The sequence below is a fragment of the Manis pentadactyla genome, chromosome 1, assembly GCF_030020395.1.
Source record: "Manis pentadactyla isolate mManPen7 chromosome 1, mManPen7.hap1, whole genome shotgun sequence".
NCBI classification, from domain to species: domain Eukaryota; kingdom Metazoa; phylum Chordata; class Mammalia; order Pholidota; family Manidae; genus Manis; species Manis pentadactyla.
This window is the reverse complement of record NC_080019.1, coordinates 144010639-144033060: the sequence shown is the minus strand read 5'-3', so window position 1 is coordinate 144033060 and position 22422 is coordinate 144010639. Positions and strand designations below refer to the sequence as shown.

General features: G+C 34.3%; 1 protein-coding gene across 2 annotated transcripts in view; it reads left to right on the top strand.

Moving 5' to 3' along the window:
• Positions 1 to 22422, top strand: part of GBE1 (1,4-alpha-glucan branching enzyme 1) — a 288275-nt gene that overhangs the window by 142853 nt on the left and 123000 nt on the right. For both annotated transcript variants that reach the window (XM_057501844.1, XM_057501847.1), the window contains exons 6-7: positions 2082 to 2172; positions 5520 to 5729. In XM_057501844.1, coding sequence (XP_057357827.1) covers positions 2082 to 2172; positions 5520 to 5729 — 301 coding nt within the window. The remainder of the gene's footprint in view (positions 1 to 2081; positions 2173 to 5519; positions 5730 to 22422) is intronic.

Here is a 22422-nt window from a genome sequence, read left to right as displayed (position 1 = left end):
ATTTTATTTTAGGCTTCTCAATTTGCCCTGTAATAGTGATAGCATAGAAAAGAAGAATGAAATTAGACCATAAGAAATCAAGATATTATTTCCATTTCAATTTTAAGTAATGTGAACTGATGGTTTCCCAAATTGTAGATAAATATGTAAGCTTAATTACTTCTCTACAGGAGAGAACTTTCATCAAATTAAGTGGTCATTGATTATAGACTGTTCCTTTTAGTCTGTTCAAGAAAAAAGTCTTACATTTCAAAGGTAACTACAACTCATTTGTATCAGTCATTGCATATATAGCTCCTGGCTAGATGACTTATTTGACTAATATTTATGGTACATCTTCTGTGTGAGACGTTATTGTTCTAGATCTTCATATACAGGACTACAGTGACACAAACCCAAACCCTGTCTTCATGTAAACAACCAGGAAACTGATAGTATAATGCCAAACTGTTGATTCAGTATGGTTTAAATCTATTATTTTTCTTGTTATAGGTAACTTTTTAATATTTTTTTTATAATTTCACAGCACATTAGCACCTGCTCCACTGGTTGGGCAGAAAAATAAAGTACATTTAATTATTCTGCTTCCTATAGGCAGCCTAAATTTTGTCTAAAAGAAAATTTTGCAGCTCATGGTTAAAGTTTTCAGTTTAAAGTTTTCAGTTTATATATGGGTCTTAATTATCTGTGACGGTGAGGTTAGGTTCCAGAAACCAAAATTGATTAAATATATTAAAAATTTAAAATTAATTATATTTAATAAATGTTATATTAAAATTGATATATTTGAAACATTTTATCATTTCATACTGTAATAACTTGTTGATGACCTGGGTCTTGTAGAAGGTTAGGCAGAATAAAGATTCTCTGATTCATCTTTGTGTTTGGATTAGCCTAGTACCTGAACATGAATGAATCCAAGAATGATGCCATAAAATTAATGATAAAAACTAAAAATTGATACTTGATCATAAGAATAATATTCATTACATGATAGAGAAATAATCTACAAACTCTATGTTTTGTTATAAAATATATAACTAGTTTAGTTGTATGTATTTCTGTTTCTATCAGGCCTGATGTAGTTAACAATAAAAAGACAATAGTAATACCTCTTCAGCAGATCAGGAACCTTGAAGTTAGTTATCCTGCAGACTTATAAATACCTAATTCTGAACATGAACCTGTAATTGTTCCAGTATTAATTATGTACTGAAATATGTGCATTAAAGGATATATTGATGTGAATTAATTTTTCATATCTGTTGCAGAAATGTAATTTTCAGAACGATCAAATCATATTTGAAAATTTTACCAAATTATACTTCGAAGAAGAAAAGCCTGATTTTTTAAGTTTTTTTTCTTTTAAAAACCAGTTTCTTCTTCTCTATTTGCTTATTTTAAAAACACATTAGTAAACTCTTTTAAGTTTATTAATGTTTAAGATAAAATACCTACCCTTTTGTATCACTTCATTTAGTGTTAGAGCAAACCATTTTCCTGTAAAGAAAGGGAGGTTGTATGTGTGTGCACATGCATGCACACATGTAACTTTCACAGGTGCAAGAAATAGTGGAAAATAGAAGAATTAATATTGTTTCTGTAAAACTTACTTTGTGAAACATGCTGGTATATCTTTTGCTATATGGTAGAAATAACACAAATATAAAGAAAAAGATAAAATAGAAGTATAAGGTATGCAATCCATTAGTTTTATTTAGCTTTCATAATCTTCAATATGAATATTAGAAGTTCAACTGAAGTTTAGCATATGCAGATTGCCATCTTTAATATTCTAAAGTCAAATTAAGAGTATATTTGCATATCATTTATTACTTGTTAAAATGAGACATTTCAAATAGCTGGTTAGAGTGTAGCTCTCAAGAACTGTCCGGTTTTGTGTTAGAAGGTCAGACAAAGCAAAAGATGTTAAAGTAAAAGAACTTTTCAAAATGATTAAATCATTTGTGTATGTAAAATTTAATGTCTTCAGAAGATGTATGCTGAGTTTATATACTTTTTCATTATTATTATTATTACTTTTAATGTGGCTTAATCTCTGTTTGGCTTTGCTTATGTAGGATACAACTGCATTCAGTTGATGGCCATCATGGAACATGCTTACTATGCCAGTTTTGGTTACCAAATCACAAGCTTCTTTGCAGCTTCAAGGTAAAATGAAAGTCTCCTTATAGCCAGTTTTATTTGGGCAAGAAATAAAAAAAATAAAATAAACATTTACATTTTAGATGCTGTTGTTTTGTAACCTATTTTAGGATTAACAGAGTTAACAGCAGCTGAACATTTTCTCTTATTAAGATCATAGACTTTCTTTCCATCAGGCCTTACAGGCCCTGATTTAACATAGCTTTTCATGAAAAGATTTCTAGTAAGGAATATCCTGTTAACCTGCTGAAATTGCCACACATTTAGAGCACCAAGTTTTAGTCAGAAAATCATGTGTTATGGAAGTCATTATTGCTAGAGTTCACATTCTTTTCTGGAAAGAGATTGACTCATATAAGAAGGTGACAGAAAGTTGTTGGTCTGACATACACTACCCACAGAAGGACCATTCTTTCCAGGCTAAAATTCAAGGAATGTGGCTCCCTCGGCAGAACTACCTCAAGGGGTCCTATGTGACTGAAAAGGTGCTGACCTGAGTGGCCACAGGTTGAATAAGTCCAGCACAGTCTCCATCTCATGATGACATATTGACATTAATATAGGAATTATACATACAATGATTTCTACCTATAATAAAAGTTAAGAAGAAAATGAAAGGGTGCTATAGTAGCATAGCATCAGGAGTCTGATAGGTTTAGATTAGCTTTGAACTGATGTTGGAACTGAAATCTAAAACATGATTGCAAGTTAACTAGGGGGTGGGATGAAGTGGGAGTAGGTAGATAGCATTCCAGACATAGAAAAAGATAATGATTCATTTACCTGTTTCTCTTTATAGTAATTCTCCTTGAATAAATTATCTGTACTTACAGTCTCTAAGTCTTCCACTGCTCTTCTTTCTTGAATGCATTCCAAGTAGGCTGTCTAACTATTCACTGAAACTGCTGTTGTCAGGGGTTCGGGTGACCTACACATTGTTAAACCCAGTGGTCAGTTCTTAGCTTACTTGAAGTGACAGCAACATTTGGCACACTGGTTTACCCCCTACTTTCTTAGAACATTTTTCTTTCCTTGGCTTTCAGAATATTATACCTTCCTGTTGTTGTTTTCCCTATCTCTCTTTGCTTTTTCTTTATTCCCTTTCCTTCTTCTAACTACTAAATATTGGACCTCCCAGTGCTTACTCCTGGTTTTATTCTTTTCTGTATCTATATGAAGTATCTTGGGAGTCTCATCAAGTCTCATCCATTCTTCTGGCTTAAATACACTTATATGCCAACTCCCAAGTTTAACTCTCTAGTCCTGACCTCTATTGTGAACTTCAGTGTCTGACATTGGATATTTAACATCTCATTCTTAATGTGTCCCAAGGTAAACTGCTGATCTTGTCTTCAACCTCCATCTTATGCCATCTTCCCTAGTTCAATTAATGAGACCCCTGTCTTCCAGTTATTCAAGCCAAAAATCTTTGCCTTCTACTTGACTCTTCCCTTTTTGCACCTCCCTATGTCTAGCTATCCTAAGACCTCGCCACCTGTAACTTCAAACTATATCCCAAATCTGGCTGCTTCAGCTACTACCGCCCTGGTCCAAGTTGCCATTATCTCTTACCTGAATTATTTCAATAGCTCTTTCACTTACCACTCTGTGTTCTCTTTGCCCCCCTACCCCTTCCCTAACCTTCTCTCCTTCCATATACATAGACTACTTTTTGCACAGTAGCCATAGTAACCATTTCAAAATCAAAATCAGATCATGTCACTCTGTTGCTCAGAATCCTCTAATAATTCTCAATCTCTTGCAGAATAAAAACCAAGGCTTTATTTTTGGTCCATAAGACCCCATGTGATCTGGGTCTTGGCTGACTATGGGCTCATCTCTGTCTTGATCATTCCACTCCAGCCACACGTTATAACCTATTTACTATTCTTCAAAGGGCCCTATCTCACCTCTGTCCCTAACGCCCTTCCTCTCTGAACACTCTTCCCCTTAGATATTCACATACCTTGCTCCCTCATTCTTTCAGATATTCTCTCAAATATTACCTTCCTTAAGAAACTTTCACCAGTGATCTACTTAAAATAGCAAACCCACCCTACCCATGAGTGGCTTTGCTTCATTTTTCTTTAGAAAAGTTATTGCTGACATGCCACATATTTTCCTTATTTAGTTGTCTCCCAACTAGAATGTAAATTCTGTAAATGCAATAATATTTATTTTGTTCATTGCTGAGTCCCAGATAACAGAAAACATCATGACACATGGTAAATAGTATTTTAAACAAACCAATGAATGAATGAATGAATGAATGAATGAAACTTCAGAACTGATCACTTACTGAACATACTGTTCAATGAGTAGAAAAAGGGCTAGATGTCTGGGATACATAAAGGAAGGGTTTGAGTGTCATAAGTTAAAATTATTGGAAGGGGTCAGATTAGGCAATGTAGTAGGTCATGATAAGGACCTTCCTAATGACAAAGGGAGCACAAGTAAGATTTAAGGTAGAGATGACGTGTTCATACTTGCATTTTTTAAACATAGCTGTTGCTGCCCAATAGAGTTGGCTTTCAGGAGACCTGCTATATATGCTCAGCACTGTACTGCATCACAGGAAACCAATGGTCATAGCCCCTACCTTCAAGGTTCATATGGTCTAGTGAAGAAGAGAAACAGTAAACACTCACAAGGGTGATTATTTAAAAGGCAAAATTGATGCTATGGAGGACTAATATTGGGATTTTTATGTTGGATAGAAAGGCCTGCTTAGGAGTGGTTTTTTGTTTTCTGTTTCATGAAGACTACAAAACTGCTTTTAACACACACACATGTGCATGTGAGATGCCCATCTTTTCTGCTTGGATCATGATAGACATGGCACATCCTCTTGGCCCTCTGGTACCTGAGGTCATTCCAGTTTATGAGTAAGTAAGTTCACAAGGGATGGCCTCAATCCAAGCACTAGGACAAACAAACAAATACACTAAGAGCCCTCCAGCCCCAAAGCCCTCCAGTACACTCAAAGGGATGTTCAGGTGTATGGATAGGAATGACCTGCTCCCCAGACTAGGTGGACTTGGAGATGGAAATCAGAAGCTTTGAGTATAGAGTAACAGAGTTTTACTGTTTACCTACTCAAAATGTGAATTTCATTGTAATATAAATCTACATTTAATAGCTGGGTTTGGATTACCTTTTTATTGAATGTTTTAGATTTGCTTAATAACAAATATTAAGCAACTTTGACTTGTATGTAAGTGTTATTTTATACTGCATTTGCACATTTAAAGTATCTAGTACCATGCTGGTAAAACAATTAATACACAGTAAATGATTGACTATTTGCTTTAAATATGATGTGATCTTGATTTTGCTGTGTTCTTTACCTTTAGCCGTTATGGGACTCCTGAAGAGCTAAAAGAGCTGGTTGACACAGCTCATTCAATGGGTATTACAGTCCTTTTAGATGTGGTACATAGTCATGCTTCAAAAAATTCAGAAGATGGATTGAATATGTTTGATGGGACAGATTCCTGTTACTTTCATTCTGGACCTAGAGGAAATCATGATCTTTGGGATAGTCGATTGTTTGCCTACTCCAGGTAGGTACATGTAATAGGAAAATGTCTTCTGTGTTTAAAAAAACTTTCAAGGAATTTTTAAAAATTCATAGTATGTATAGTCTCTCAATGGTATTTAATTTCTTAATTTGATTGTTTGAAATTTTCTGAGTGTTCAACATAGAATTTACCTTGTTTTTGTGATAAGTTGCAATAAATCTCAGTTTAAAAAATCTTGTTATTTAAAATTTATTGGTCATATTCCTATTTTAAAATGTTAGTATGAATAATGTATTATTATTTAAAATATTACTTTATCAGGTTGAATTAGCCATAGCAAATTTCCTTTTAACAGAAAAATACACATTTTTTAAGTAGGCCTTTTTTAAAAATAATAATAATGATTCATGTTCTGCTATCTTAATAATGTTAACATGTGTTTTATTGAAACTAAATTATAACTTTAATGACAACTAGCATTTATTATGTGTAATATGTCAGTTATGGTGTCAGTTATGGTGTTTTGACATATATTAGGAACACATTTTTTAAAATTCTGCACAGTAACTATTTGTTCATGGTAAGTACTGTTGTTATGACCATCTTACAGATAAACTGAGGCTTAGTTTTGCAACAGTTTTAAGATTAAATATATCTCTGACTTCTTTTACAACCTAAATACAAGTGTGTTTTAAGTGATTAAACCTAAATAGCATAAGATTGCAAAAATTATTTGAAAATCAAAAGTACTATCAGCTTCTATCCATTCATAAGTGAAAATATAATGAAAATCCATTGTAAGTCATATTAAAAGTAGCCAAGTGTCAGGTAATGTATAACTAATTTTTAAAATATTTTTGAAAGTATTTCATGAATTTTCTTTTGGGTCTGGCATCATGCATCAACATATACATACCTGAAAAATGAGCAGTATAGAAAAATGCTCCAACAAGTATTTTGATAAAATGAAGAATTCTAATTTTTCATCATGAAGTAAGTGATGATTATATAGAAGGAAATTGTTTTGCTGTACTCTTCTCTTAATATCATACATTATTTTATATTTCATAGCCATATAGGAATCACTCATGCCAGATGAAGTAGCATAATATATGAGAAAAGACACAAGAGGTAGAAGTGGGTGGCAGGGTTCCAGGCCTAGTTTCACTCTGGTAGAAATGGATGAATCATTCTGGTTCTGAGATTTTTCATTATAAAAGGAGTAGAGTTTTGGAGCTAGTACAATTCCTTTGTAAAGGCTTTTTGTATTTGCATCACCTTTTTTGACGTTACTTTTCATACCTTAGTAAAATGGACTAAAGCTGTGCAAATTCTATGATACAACTTCATAAGTTACATTACTGAGTGAATCATTTAAAAGTAGCTTATTGACAAGAAATACAATTAATTGAACTTTGCCTCATACTTGGATAAATAAGAGTTGACTATCCTGTAGAACTGTGCCTTATGAAAGAAACACATTACATAATTAAATTCTTATGTTATGAAATAATTCTTCTACAAAACTTCATTAAAAGGAGATATATTAAATGAGTAAACCCATAGTTATAAAAATGATTCTCTATTTTTTAAAACATTTATTATAGTATGTTTTTCTGTAACTTGAACTCTCAAGGTCTATTTAAAGTTATTCAATTTCCTGAAGAAAAGGGATTATGCATGATTATTTAAAGATACATTTGTATGTAACATTTTTATTTTATCACTTATTTTCTTTTGTTATCATATTACCTATTAATGTTTCTCAGGTGCTTTTAGTAAATAATAGTTTGGTTTTAGCTTATTATTTTTATTTTTATTTTGACTTTTCTGGCTGCATTAATCTTATAGGCCTAGTTCTCTGTAAATATAGTTTCATTTCAAATGTATTTCTATTATTCTGTATGTTGTTCTATTTGACAATATGTGAATTTTCCAATTTTTATAGAATTTATATTTTCTATATATATTATTGGTTATGACATTAAACAATATAGATAAAACCTTACAAAGCCAAATTAAAAAATGTAAATCATTAAATTTAAACATATAAATATTTAATGCTTAGATTTTTCATTACATGAAATCCTAAGGATTCCAGGACTCTTTGAATTATTTTCTCAATACTATGTTCAATTTATTAAAAACTTCTTTGACTAAATCTGATTAATTATAAGGCTTTTGCTTTCACATTTTCTTCCTTCTGATTAGTTATAGCATATGTAATATAACTTGCTTTGATGTAATATTAGAGATATTTTTATAATAAGCATTCATGATTAAAGTCTTACTCTGCTCTTTTGGTTATTTATTGCTGCTTAACAAACCAGTCAAAAATTTAGTGACTTCAGGCAACAGTAAGTGTTTATTTTGCTCCCAGATTTGCAATTTGGACAGCTCAGCAGGGACAGCTCTTCTCTTCTACGTGTTGTGTCAGCAGGAGTAGCTCAATTAGGGGTTGAAGCATCTACTTTCAAGGTAGTTCACTCACATGACTAACAACTGGTACTGGCTGTCAGCTAGGAGCTCAGCCATGGTCTCAGGCAGAAGGGCCTCACTTGCTCTCCTTATAGCCACTCTACAGCAACCTGGGCTCTCTCACCGGAGTGAGAGTACCAAATAACAGGCCATGCAGGTTGCCATTTCTTCTGATCTGGGTTTGGAAAACTGAGACAGCACCATTTCTGCTATAAACTATTGGTCAAAAGTCACAGATTCAAGGGGCAAAGGACATGGACCTCTTCATTCAATGGCAGTAGCATTAAAGAATTTGGGGACTATGTTTTAAAATTCCCACATCTAACAAATTTCATATCTAACATAATGAGTAAAGCACTTCCCAAGTTCAAAAGAGATGTATTGAATACCTTTCTATGTGTGTTACTATTTTTCTCAGTTGTATTTCTGTGATAGAGAGTTTTGTCTAAATAGGCAATTAAGAAATACTTCTAATTATAAAAGTAATATTGCCGTTGTTAACAATTAGAAAACATAAAAAGGCACACAAAATCTAAAATAAAATAATCATCCTTTATAAATATAAATACCATTCTTTACACTTGAGTTCATTTAATAAAAAAGCATGAGTATTCCCTACATGCATATGAACAATATCATAAGCCTTCAGTATCACTCTCCCCATAGAAAGCTACTCAGCCTGTAATTTTTTGTTTCCTCCTCATCCAGATGAAATCAGAAACTACAATTTATATTTCCTATTTTAAAATATAGTTCTTTTGCACCCTTTACCTTTCATATGTTTATTCATATTATACTCCACTGAAAAGTATTTATAAAAATGGTACATGGTTTGCCTAAGGCTTAAGTTTCTTTTCTAAAAACTTGTAATAATTTTGAAATTGCTGTATTTACTGATTGAAAAAAATTGATCTTAGGTGGAATCAGCTTCTGTAGAGATATGTTGCTGATGCTCATTTCATCCTATCTATATGTCACAACCTGTCACCATTTATAATCTCTGATTCAGGTACTATCATCAAAGTTATCAGAATTAAATCGCTCACTCTCAGTAATACCAGAGATCCTGACTGTGCTATTTCATTACCTGCTATGAATAAATTTCCAATCAGGGGCTGCCCATGTTTTAATTTTCTGTCTACTCAGCTGAACTGCCTTCTAGCTCTGCTAAATTACTGATGACAGTTCATAACATATTGGGTTGTCCTTACTTTCCTTGGTAAAGAGAACTTTCTGACACATCTGTCACCCATAAGTTTTAGAGGTGTCTAGAGTAAGAAATAATGGATATAACTTAGAGGTCTCAGTTTTAAAGTCTTTTGCATATGCAGCTGGAACTTTGTAAATGCACTTGATAAAATAAGACAACTGCAGATTTGCTGATCTTTAGTAAGTTAATTATTATACCTTACTAAAGTTTTGAATAAGTACCTTTCTTTGTTGAGTATTTCTCTCAAAGGTAAGATATTGAATCTGAAAGGAGATAGCATAGGAGAGCTTAATACTCATTTATTCCCTGAACCTTAACATTTAGGTGTGAGGTGCAAAAGTAGTGCAACGATTTTCCAACAGCATGGATTCATTATGTGACAACTATTAGGCAAGAAGATACTCTACTTTTATACCGAGTTAGTAGAGTTCCTTGCAGAAAAAAAAGTGAATCTAGTTTGCCTTTTTTTTAGAGTATCATTGATACACAATCTTATGGAAGTTTCACATGAGCAACAGTATGGTTACTACATTCTCCACTATCATCAAGTCCTCACCATATACCCCATTATAGTCACTGTCCATGAGCATAGTAAAATGTTACAGAGTCACTACTTGTCTTCTCTGTGCTATACTTCCTTCTCCACCCCCGACCCCCTATATTATGTGTGCTACTCATTATACTCCTTAATCCCCTTATCCCTCCCTTCCCACCCACCCTCTCCAGTCCCTTTCCATTTGGTAACTTAGTCCATTCTTGGATTCTGTGAGTCTGCTGCTGTTTTGTTCTTTCAGTTTTTGCTTTGTTATTATACTTCACAGATGAGTGAAATCATTTGGTACTTGTCTTTCTCTTCCTGGCTTATTTCACTGAGCATAGTACCCTCTAGCTCCATCCATGTTGTTGCAAATGGTAGGATTTGTTTTCTTCTTATGGCTGAATAATATTCCATTGTGCATATGTACCACTCTTCTTTATCCATTCATATACTGATGGACACTTAAGTTGCTTCCATTTATTGGCTATTGTAAATAGTGCTGCGATAAACTTAGGGGTGCATATGTCTTGTTGAATCTGTGATCCAGTTTTCTTAGGGTAAATTCCTAGGAGTGGAATTCCTCAGTCAAATGGTATTTCTAATTTTAGTTTTTTGAGGAATCTCCATACTGAGGAGGGTTAACCATTCTCGCCAACATTTGTTGTTGTTTGTGTTTTAGATGTTGCATATCCTAACTGGTGTGTGGTGATATCTCATTGTGGTGTTAATTTGCATTTCCCTGATGATTAGCCATGTGGAGTACCTTTTCATGTGCCTTTTGGCCATCTGAATTTCTTCTTTGGAGAGGTGTCTGTTCAGATCCTCTGCCCATTTTTTTAATCGGGTTATTTGCTTTTTGGTTGTTGAGGCATGTAAGCTCTTTAATATTTTGGCTGTCAACCCCTTATCAGATAAGTCATTTATGAATATATTCTCCCATACTGTAATATGCCTTTTTGTTCTATTGATGGTGTCCTTTGCTGCAGAAGCTTTTTAATTTGATATAGTCCCACTTGTTCACTTTTGGTTTTGTTTCTCTTGCCCAAGGAGATATGTTCATGAAAAAGTTGCTTATGTTTATATTCAGTAGTTTGCTTTTTTAGGGTCATAACCACATGGAATAAAAAACCCCTTAGTACAGACATTATAATATGTGCGATTTTTTTATCATGCTGGGCCTTTCCACAAGTTAGAATGTTGAAAGAATTTTGTGTGGGCCTTCTCTGCTTAGAGTAGATTTAGATCTTAAGTGGTCTATGATATCTTATGTGGTTTTTCTTTTTTAGTTTGTTAATATGGTGAATTACATTTATTGATTTTGAATGTTAAGCCAATCTTATATTCCTGGGATAAACTCTCATGAACATAGGTGCCAAATATTTTAAACAAAATTTTATAATATTTGTATTTTGTATGTATTTTATCATGACCAAATCTGTTCTTAATGATGAATTTTAAGGATTATTGTGCTTTGATATATTAGCTAATGAGCATATTACACTCTCATGATTAGATTAGCAAGCTCTTTAAAACTAAGCATCCAGGATATGAATGGAAACAGCTAAAAGTATCATTTTTAAAAGAACTTGTAAGTCATATACTACCTTGTGGTTTCTTAAAAGCAAAACAAAAGTCACATGCCATTGGGTGAAATAATTTCTCTTTATGCTGTAGCAAAAATGCCCGTAGTAAGAAAATGGCATAGAATGGGTAAATGTTTACAAGTACTTTTGAAAATAGTATTATATAGAAAATCTTGTAGGTTCGTATATCCTCAGATGCATATATATATATATATATATATATATATATATATATATATATATATATACCTGAGCATATACTTATCAGAGATTTGGGAAAAGACAGACCTTAAAAATCACTTCCTTCAGATATAGGTGATTCTAATAATTAACTTAAAGTAACTATGCTTTTAAAGAAATTTCCGCAATGGAGAAAGCAGTTGGGAGAAAATATCAAGAAAAAAATTTCCTTTATTGTGTTTTTATTGCCAAAAATCATTTCAACCATAAAAGTACTTTTAAGTACACATAAATCTTGAAGGCAGTTTTATCCAAAGCTTTCAAATTGTTTTGGTATGTCTTAAGCCCATAGGTTATAAATATCAATATGATTATAAATAAAAGTGAATCATCTTGTAGTTACTTGGCAAGATCACCTGACTAATTCCAGGGAAAATGGAAATATGTAAGCCAAATTTCAGGAAAGATGGTAGATGATGGAGGGAATGGGAAAAAAAAAGTTTATAATTTAATAATCATGTCATCGATCCTCTCCTTGATTTATATCTGTATATTTTGGTGACTTGTAGTCAGGACAAACAATAAAATCACATATCAGTATGACTTTTAACTTTAACCAGATCTTGATTTTTTTTGCCTTTATTTTAAAATTAATTCTTTTGTGTGTATGACTTTACAATGCATTTAATTTATGACTAAAGTGGTACATATGTACAATTAATACACAAATGGAGAAGTGTGCTGAAAAATTCTCATTGATAGGGCCCACAATAAAGTCTACAAGTCACTGCATTAGACCATTGTTTAAGTAAATTAAGGCTAATGTCATAGATTTTTAAAAGATAAACTCTTTTTTCCGATCAATTCATAAATTTATTAATTACTTACTTAAAAAGTATATTGAATATCTACCTGATGTCATGTCTTTAGAGAGGTAGTATTTTCAATATATTTTAATGTAGCACAAATACCTAAAAAACATATATACTTTTAATTTCTTTAGATAGACTTTAGAACGTTTAATGTTTTTTGAATTGAGGTAATACAGCATCATTTTAGACAAATACCTGTCCTATTTGTAGACAGGTATTTGTAAAACAATAAAGGTCAAATAATGCTTTTTATTATAAAGCACATGCTTTATAAAAAGTAAATGTTGGATAAATAAAAGACAATTTTGGACAAGATTTAGCAAATTGCTAAATATTCCAAAGAAAGTCAAACAATTAAACAGCAAACAATAACTTGTAGCCTGTTTTTCATTAGGAACATTAAAACCTCAGAGTAAAATTGTTAATAGCTTCTGAAAATGCTGGATGTCCCATTAAAAGTCTTTTGTTTTCTCCTTTTATAATATTTTTTTCTTTTCCTTTTAATATTTCTTCCTTGTTTAAACCAGAACCTACTTCAGCTTGATGAATGAAAATGTTCAAATCTACTATTTGAAAGAAAGTAGAGTTAGATTCAAAATTCAGACAGACTAATTCTCTTTTATAAAAGAGATTAAGAAAGTTGCTGAATCAATCTAATCTGTCTGGATTTGAGTTTGAACAGTAGAAATATAACTTCTCTCACAGGGTTTATGAGATTATTCAACCTAGCAGAAAGGTTTCTATTGATGCAGAGCACAGCACAGGGAGAGGATTTACAGTCTTTGTATAAACTTTGCTCCTGGTATTATCTGCCTCATTTATTTCCCACAAGTCTAAAATTTAGGTGCACAGGGATATTGTGAAAATATCTGAAGTATTTAGGTCTTATTCACCTGTAACATTCACCTTCTCAAATCCAAACTCACTCTGAAGTAGGACAACTCTACTCAGTAATTTGCCTTGAATTTGAAAATGTTGTGCATTGCTTTAAAAGCAGCTTCCTTAGCTTAAGACAGTGGTGCATGCTTCAGAAAATGGTCTGAAAGTTCTTATTCAATGTTTATTTACTTAAGTCAGGGAATTACATGGAGTCTAAAATAATAGTATCTGGGTTTTATTTGTGATCTTTTTAAACTAGCAGCTAAAAAGTGAAAAAAAAGCAATTTTTCTATTTTCATCTGTGTGAACAAACAACTTGTTTAAGCATGTCTATTATCTTGAGTACCTGGACTAGCAATTTTGAAATTATAAAGATACATTTTATCCTTTCCTAGCTGAATGATTTCCTTATTATTATGCTATAGATAAATAATCCTTGTTATATTAAGCCAAATGGTTAAAAAAATATAGATATCTCTTATAATTTTGGAAGGACATATATTTATAAGTAATATAAAATTGTTCACTATCAGGGGCTTTCCCCCATTCATTTAGATAAGCAGTCAGGCATATTTTTCTTTAACTTCTCAATTTCTTGTCCATGTGTTGTGATGATGAGATATCCCTATTTGGTCATATTTTGGGTCTTCAGTCTGTCTTCTTTTTATTTTGCCGTTAGAGAAGCTGCCAGCCACAGGATTTATTTCATTGTCTCTTTCAAGATTAAAATATGTCCCCCAAATTAGACCTTTGCTTGTGTAGCCTTTTACAATTCTGTCCATGAAAAGCATCAGTAAAACTTGGGCAGTTATAGTTAACATTCTCTCTCAGTGCTTTAGGAAACGGAACAGTGTAATGGCCAATTTTTCTAAGATGTAAACTCAGTTCTTAGCACTGTTTAAGATAGCAAATGAGGCCAATTAGCTGTACAGGTGGGTTCACCTGGTCTTTGGTGATAATGATCATGATTACAATGGTAACCTTTATTAAGGCTCATTCAATTTAGAGGCATTTGGTGCTTTACAAATATTACTGAACATTCTTCTCTGACCATCTGATATAAAATGACCCCTCCAGACTTCCCTCTTTCCTGACCCTTCTCATTCATTTTGTAAATTTCATAATATATTAATTACTTACATATTAAGTGTATAAGTAAAGTTAATAATTTATTGTTTCTTATAGAATATATTTTATTTAAAGTAATGCAGTTTCTGTCTCTCTCTAATATATACTTTCACCATCAAATTTGCTTGCCATGAAGGTGACATTGCAAAGTATTGATTTGGTGAACCTACCTATTCTTTAGACTGAATTCAGTGAAGAAAGCTGCAAAATATACCACCAGTCAAAATAATAATAATAAATACTATATGTAGTTACAATAAAGATCTAATATAAAGTAGATGGTTTTGGAATTAGATGACCTTTACCTCTCTGATCTTGAACCAAGCAGCTTAACACTTGAATCTCAGTTTCATGTATAAAGAACTTATAATAATAATATAACTTATGTGCCACAAGGTAGTTCACACTATATTAAATAAAAATTGAAAATGTATGACAAACTAAAATATAGGATATTATGGAAAGTTTGGATTTATACTTTCAGATTTTTTCTAATGAATAAAAGCAGGGCTCAGCTCACCAAACAGGCAGGTACTTGAGGGAAGCCAGCCAGGTGGTGCTCTTGGCATCCTGGAGCATCAGGTCCTGTCTGAAGGGACTGCCACTCACAGCTCCTGCCACTTGTTTCTACGTGAGGATGTGACCATGTAGCCACATCTGCTGGTTCTTTAAGAGAAGTCAGAAGTCCACGTTTGTATGAAATCTCCCCACCTGCCGCTGTTGGATGAGGTACCAGAGAGAACATAACCACCAGGTGACCTGCAAGCTGGACCTGGCAACCCACTGCTCCTCACTGCCTTCCCCTTGGCTTGGAATGGACACTCTGCCCACTGTTCCCACAGTGAGGCTGATCTGAGGACATAGCCTTGAGAGAGTAAGTTGTTGAGACCATCTGGATGGCATATGTGACCAACCCCCGCCAAGGCCTTGATAGAAACTTTGAAGATTCTGGCGGGTGGGTGAGAAAACCTACTCATCTTGTGGCCATCCAAGACAATCCTCATATGTAATTCCCCTTCCTTATTAAACCTGCCACCTGTCAGTCTGCTGTGGTCTGCCTCCCTTTGGTCTCTTCCTGCCCTCCAGGTATGGGAGCTGGTCTCCGATTGCACCTGGAAAGCTCCCAAGTTTGCAGACTAACAGCAGTTTATTTACAATTTTGAAATCACTGTGCAGACCGAAATAGCCCACATTTGGGGTAGATAGAGTCTCAGAGCCACTAGGACCATCTCTGGACTCCAGAATGTGCCTTGGGTTGTAAGAATATCAGATTCTACCAAACTTCCAAAATTAATTATTATTTTAAGTAGTAAGTCAAATCTGATAAGGACAGTGATACTCTTATAGACTAAACACAGCACTGTACTTCAGGAATTTTTTGGATTGGCAGTGGGAATTGTATAAAACTAAACTGGAAGTATGACATTATCACTCAGCTGAATCATGTTAACATCTCATTGATTTTAAATAAGAGATGAAACAACAAAATAATTGTTAAGATCAGGCTCAATAAAACAAAATGTACATTTATTAAAAGAAATCTCCATAGCTAAAATTCAGTAACTGTTGTTTCTTTTCATACCTTGCATCTAAATTGCAAGTAATTTCTTTAGAAAATATATATTTTAAAAAAACTGTAGTTACTGGCCTTTGGAGGCAGTACAGAGAATGGGTAGGGGCCTTGCTAGGTATTACCCTGGGTCTAATACTCCTTATACCACTATGAGCACATAACCACAGCTGGATTAGAAAATGTTCCTAAATTTTAATTCCTCTTCTGTGAAGTAAGATTCTAATTGTAATTCCCTCCTATGGTTTTGAAAATGCAGTGACATTCTTATCCCAGTGTCTGACCTGCAGTCTTGGTAATTGCCATAGTGACCATCATTGCCACAATCTTTCTGTGGGCAGTTACCAGCCAGTCTGGTCCTCTGAAACATAATTAGAGGCATAAGACAAGTATGAGCATTTTTTTTTTATGACCCAAAATAAGTGCCATAATCACTGTGGATATTTGTTCATTGTGGTCTCACACTAGTTTTAAAAGCACATTAAGCTGTTTTCTTGGCAGAAGCACAAAATTAGGAACATTTTTGGAAATGACTGTTCATGATCAACATCTAACAGTATTGAGAAGCCACAGCCGAGGGCAATGGTAGAGGGCAAAACCCATCAAGGTCAGAAGCCAGACTGAAAGTACAGCAATGTAAGGCCATGAAGGTGCAGCTGAGAACAGGTCCACGCTCTGTAATTGTCCCTCTGGGCATCATTAAACTGTAGTGGAGTATACAAAATGATCCTAATGAATGTGAGTCATTAAAAAACTTTGTTATGTTCAAAAGTTTTTTAAGATGCCAGGAAAAAGTAAAATGTAATTTCATAATATTTATGTTAAAAAATGTTAAATTTTTAAATATTTTAAGGATTAAGTTAAAGTGCATGTCAACTATTTTTTAACTAGGATTGCTGTGATGATTTTATTTATGTGGACTAATTTCTTTCCTGCCAATGTGGAATAAACAAAGCAGCCCATTGACTTACTACTATTTTAAAATTTTTGTGTGTGAAAGGTATTTTACTAAACAATTACTGAATTAACTACCATCTTGCTTATTTTACATTTTAAAATAGGTACATTTGATGTATTTCTCTGGACAATATTTTTATGGTGCTCTACTCTGGGAGGGAAAGATTTTTAGTTTCAGAATGTTTATTCTAAATCAGATTGCTTAGTCTTTCCCAATAATGAAGCTAGGTGACACATTTTTTAGTATAATGCCCAAGGTGTTTTCTGTAATGGTACCTAGGTTAATTCAGGCAGGAAGGGGCCTCCTTTCCTTTCTGTTTTGTGTGGCCACTGATCTGCAGCAATGGTGAGGAGCAGGGAGGGTGAACAGGCTTGTTGGTCAGTGTAGTCTGATGTAGCATGTGCCTCTGGTGTTTCTGTGGCAAAGTGTTACCCTAAGGGCTGCCTTATATGAGCTGGCATGAGCTTTGCTTGACCTTCTTGCTTATGCCTTGGGCTCATCTACTAGTTTGTGTGGTTACCTCTGGAAAGGTATCAGAAATAGCCCGTCTTTTTATCTTTCCCCAGCCCTTTCCAGAAATAAGGTTTCTAACATCTCCTGTATAGGAAGAGAATTCAGAGAGCCTACTGATAAACTAAAACGGATGACAGAGCAAACACTTGCAGGTCATAGGGTGGTGAGAGAAGCCTCAGTCCTGCTGATCCTGCTGGCCACTTGGGGCAGGAGACTGGTATGCTGTCAGGCTGCTGGCTGGCAGGGTCAGTGGGAAAATGGGTAAGTGTAAGTGAGGTGTACATAATGTGTGGGAAGCAGGTCCAACAGTCCTGCTGAGGAGTATATAGAACATTGTCCAAAAGAAATTTAATGGAAGCCACGTAATTTCAAATGTTGTAGTACCTCTATCTATCTTTTAAATGCTGGTTTAAAAGTTGTCTACCTCAAGGATGCTATTGAGAGATTTAAAATATTAAAAATACATAAAATTCTTATAACAGTTCCTAGCACATAAGAATTAGTTATGTTTCTTATACCTTCCTTCATTTGTTCCACATTCAGACTAATTTGTTGAGCTCAAATTTATGTAGCAGTCACACTCTGAACCTATATCCATTTAACAATTACATTCCCTCTTTATATAACTCCAAAATTATTTCTCAAATCCAGATTTTCTTTCCTACCCCCTGCACTATGTTAAATGCTCTCATTTGATTGCCTGCCTCTACTCTCAGCTCTCTTACATGTTAACATGTTTTATCATACAAGTTATTGGAATGCATTATTATTATTTAGCTTGCTTTTCTGCTCTATTCCAAGTAAGAATCTGAGCTTCAGCAAAATAAAGATAATGTTTGTCTTATTTCCCCCTTTGTCCCTCAGGACTGGAACAGTGCTTGACTAATTTAAATGCAAATGTGTTTGATGGGTAAATATATGAATGAAGATATTTATGCTTTCTAATGCTCCCAAGTTAGAATATAGGCCTTATACATCTTATAACCCTGTTGTTTAGTACAGAACCTCAGAGCCTTCTAGAGTAAGTTATCGAATGTTTGTCCAACTGAGTACAAATGAAACTCATTATCTCTTTGAAGTAATACTTTTTGAATATTCTAGGTCCTCTTATTCCCAGATACAGCAAATGGTGTTTCAGTTAATTCAGGAAGTAACAGTGGCATCCAGGTTTGTCACAGCTCTCTGTTCCATATAACTGCTTTGGTAAGGATCCACCAAGCAGGAGAGGTCAGAAGGATATCAACGGGTGTCACATGAGAGTGTGAAGTGCTCAAATCAGTTTGGAAAACCCTGAATTAAATAGAATTTCACACGTTCCTTAATAGTTGAAATCCGTGGGATCTTTAATTAGCTAATGTGCATTTTGAATTTCCAAGTACCCTACAATAGTACTTCATTTATTCAGTTTCTTAGACCTTGAAGCACTTCAATGCACTTAGAAGAAATTTAAGAAAAAAATTTTAACATGGCTTATGAAGTTTTTGAAGGAACTGGTGCTTAACATACTCTTCCTCGCACTCATTAATCTCTGACCACTCTGGTGCTTTTCTTGCTGCACTGGGTCCTGTGTGCATGCCTTTCCCTCTGCCTTGGGTATTTGCCTTGGATGGCCATGTCTTATTTATTTCTCAGTGCCCAATGTAAAAGCCCCTTCTCCTTAACCTCACCAGTCTAAAATCAGTCCCTCAGAATGCTTACCCATGGCTTTCTCTCTTTATTTTTCATTTATTTATCATGATATGTTGTTAAAATTTGTGATTAAATTTGAATTTTATATTTTAAAATACTTACAACTTACCTATTTTTCTTTTGATCCCATCTTTGGGAGGTATTCCATTGTATGGATGTGCATGTGTAAATTCTGTAGTATAAACATTATTGGTAGTTATACATTTTAGTAAAGGACATCCTGCATGAAATTTGTGTCCTTGAAAGAAAGTTAAGATGTTCACTAACCCCTTATCCAATAAAGGTATAGTGACAATGGCACATGGTTGTTAGGGGATGGTGTTAGGACAGCTTTACCTGGGCATTCAAGCTCTGCCATTCCCAGCCCATGGCTGCCCCTTACTGAGTTGTGCTTGTCATGATCTTGTTTACTTTATGAAATCGTTCAGTTTTCATCTCTTCTTTACCACTCCCAGGCTCTCATTATCATGTAGTACTATTTACAGATAGTGTACATTTTAGAGAAAAGTTTCTGTACTATTATTTCCTCAAGCAGAAAATAATAGCACAACCTGCTTCAGGATTTACACTTACTTAAACGAAACACTCTGTCAGTCTTCCTCCATCAGCCCATCAAAGGTTTGTCTAGCTGTCTTTCTTCTACTTCTCTTTGTTCTCTTCTCTCTCTCTCTTTCTCTCTCTCTCTCTCTGTCTGTCTCTCTCTCTGTCTCTCTCTTCCCACCCCTACCCTTCATATAGATCTCAGTTGTACATTTGGCAGTTTAAGCTTTATGATATTTAAAAGAAGATAGCCAAAAATAGAAAGTCAAAGATTTCATTTTTTTATTCTACTTGTTAATTTCTGGAATGAACTGAGGGTAAGTGATCCCTTCTATGTTCTTTCTGAAAGTCTTACTATATAGACTCTAATTACCACAAGTAATTGAGGTGTGAAATGTTAAAATATCATAACCAATGCAAAAATAAGAACCTCACTGAGTATCGAATACTCTTGAGCTTTCCTTGGTGTCTAGAACAGATAGTTATCTCTGAATTGATGAAGAACTAAGCATTTCTCCCATTGAGGCAAGAGTGAAGCATTGTTTATTCTGTGACTTTTGTTCTTTTGTTCCTTCTTTCTCACCCCTGTTCCCTCTACTCTGTCTCTCTCTTCCTTTCCGCCTCTCTCTCCATCTCTTACCCCTTCACATCCCTCACCCCTTTTTTTTTTAATAACCGAAGAGAGGGCATGATTCTGAGGCTGGGGATCATTTTGGTCCGTGTTAGAGAGGCATAGCTATGGTTTCAGTTTGGAGGCTCCTCTTTGTCGTATCTCTGATTCGCCTGTTTCTCTGCTGTGCTCATTATCTTAGCATGTGGAAACAATTGACTGCTGCTAGAAATTTGCCTTAAGAAATGTGAGCCTTTGAAGCCATTTGAGCATAAACCTAGGCAATTCAGAGATGCTAGGAACAAACCAGAGGGAGGCTTGGATGTTCCATCCACTGATGCATTAACACAAAAAGTGGAAAACTGATTCTTAAATGTGTGTGTTTAGAAATTATATTACCATATAGGTATTAACTATTTCATGTGAATATGCACTAGGTTGCTGTGTGTTCTCATCATTTATATACATGTGTATGTGCATGTATATGTGTATATAGACACATTTAAAATCCAAAAGTTTATATAGGTCAATCATAGATTCTATAGTGTATTGGTTTCTTGCTGTTAACTACAGTTCATAACCTCAAGGAACCTAAAATTGATTTTAAAAAATTGTGCAAGAATATATGTCCTAGGCTGTGCAAGTAGTTTGATTTAAAAAAAGTGTTAGTTTTGCATTAAGAATAGATAAGAAATACTTTTTTTAGAAATACCTGTAAAATGTCTTTAGAAAACATTTATATGCATATACATATATATTCACAAAAATATGAACATAAAGTGAACTTCTGAATGCTTTTTAAAATGAATGTTAAGGGCAGGAGGTATCATGGCATATCTTGATGATTAATTATTCTGCTGAGAATCACATATCAAAAATAAGTCTGGTACATGTAAGTGCTGATTTAACTAATTAATTTAACAAAAATTTATTGAGTAGTTACTATGCACCCAACATTCCTGAACCCTGGAAGTAAAGTGGTGAGAAAATCAGCAAGATTCCAGTCCTCAGAGTCCTGCCTATGGGGAAGGCAGGCAAAACAAAGTAAATTTTCAGGTAGCGGCAAATACCATGGAGAAAATGAAAGCCAGTTGGAAGTAGTCGGTGTGATGTGGCATGTCAGCTGTCTTCCAGTGTTGTCAAGAAAAGCATTTCTGAAGCGATGGTATTTAAACAAGAGTGTCGGATGGAGAGGTATAATATAAAATACTGGGGAATGAACAAACTGTGAGGAAAAGAAATTGTGATGCTCCTGTGTGGGGAACAAACAGACGGTGTGTTCAGGGGAAGACAAGGGACATGTAGAATGTTAAGCAAGGGGGAATTTTTAGGAAAATCCAGAGTCTGGCAGTTATCAGATCATGTGAAGTCTTGTAGGTCCTTGTGAAGAGTTTTACTTTTCTTCTATTTTATTTAGTTTATTTTCTATTTGACAGCAAATCATTAAAAGATTTGGAGTAGGGGAATGGTATGATAATAGTGAAAAGATAATTCTGCCTACTCTATGGTAAACTAGAAGGAAGAGGGATGTAGGGCAGATGGAGAATTTGTGGGCTAGCAATTTGAAATTGGGTGTTATCTGTGTATGGAAGTTATTTCAAGCTACAAGATTGTATCAGATCACCTGAAGAGTGAGGGTGAAGGAAGATATGGTCTGACTGCTGAGCTCTGAGTTACTCTCAGTTGGACAGGTCGGGAAGAAGAACAGGAAGAAGGCTACTGAGAATATAGGGAAGGGTATGCAGGTGAACTGAGACAGGAGTGAGTGCTCAGCAATGCCAGCTGCATCTCAGGGCTTCAGTTAACAGGAAGTGTTTGGACTGAGGGTCATTTATGTGGCTATGGAGGGATTTGGTGGAATGGCTAGGCTAAAATTCTGATTTAGATGAGTTAAGAGAATGGAAAGTAAAAGTGAAGGCAGCAAGTGTAAATAACTTTTACAAGAGTTACTCTTTAATAGAAAGGTGGGTCAGTAGCTAGAAGAGAA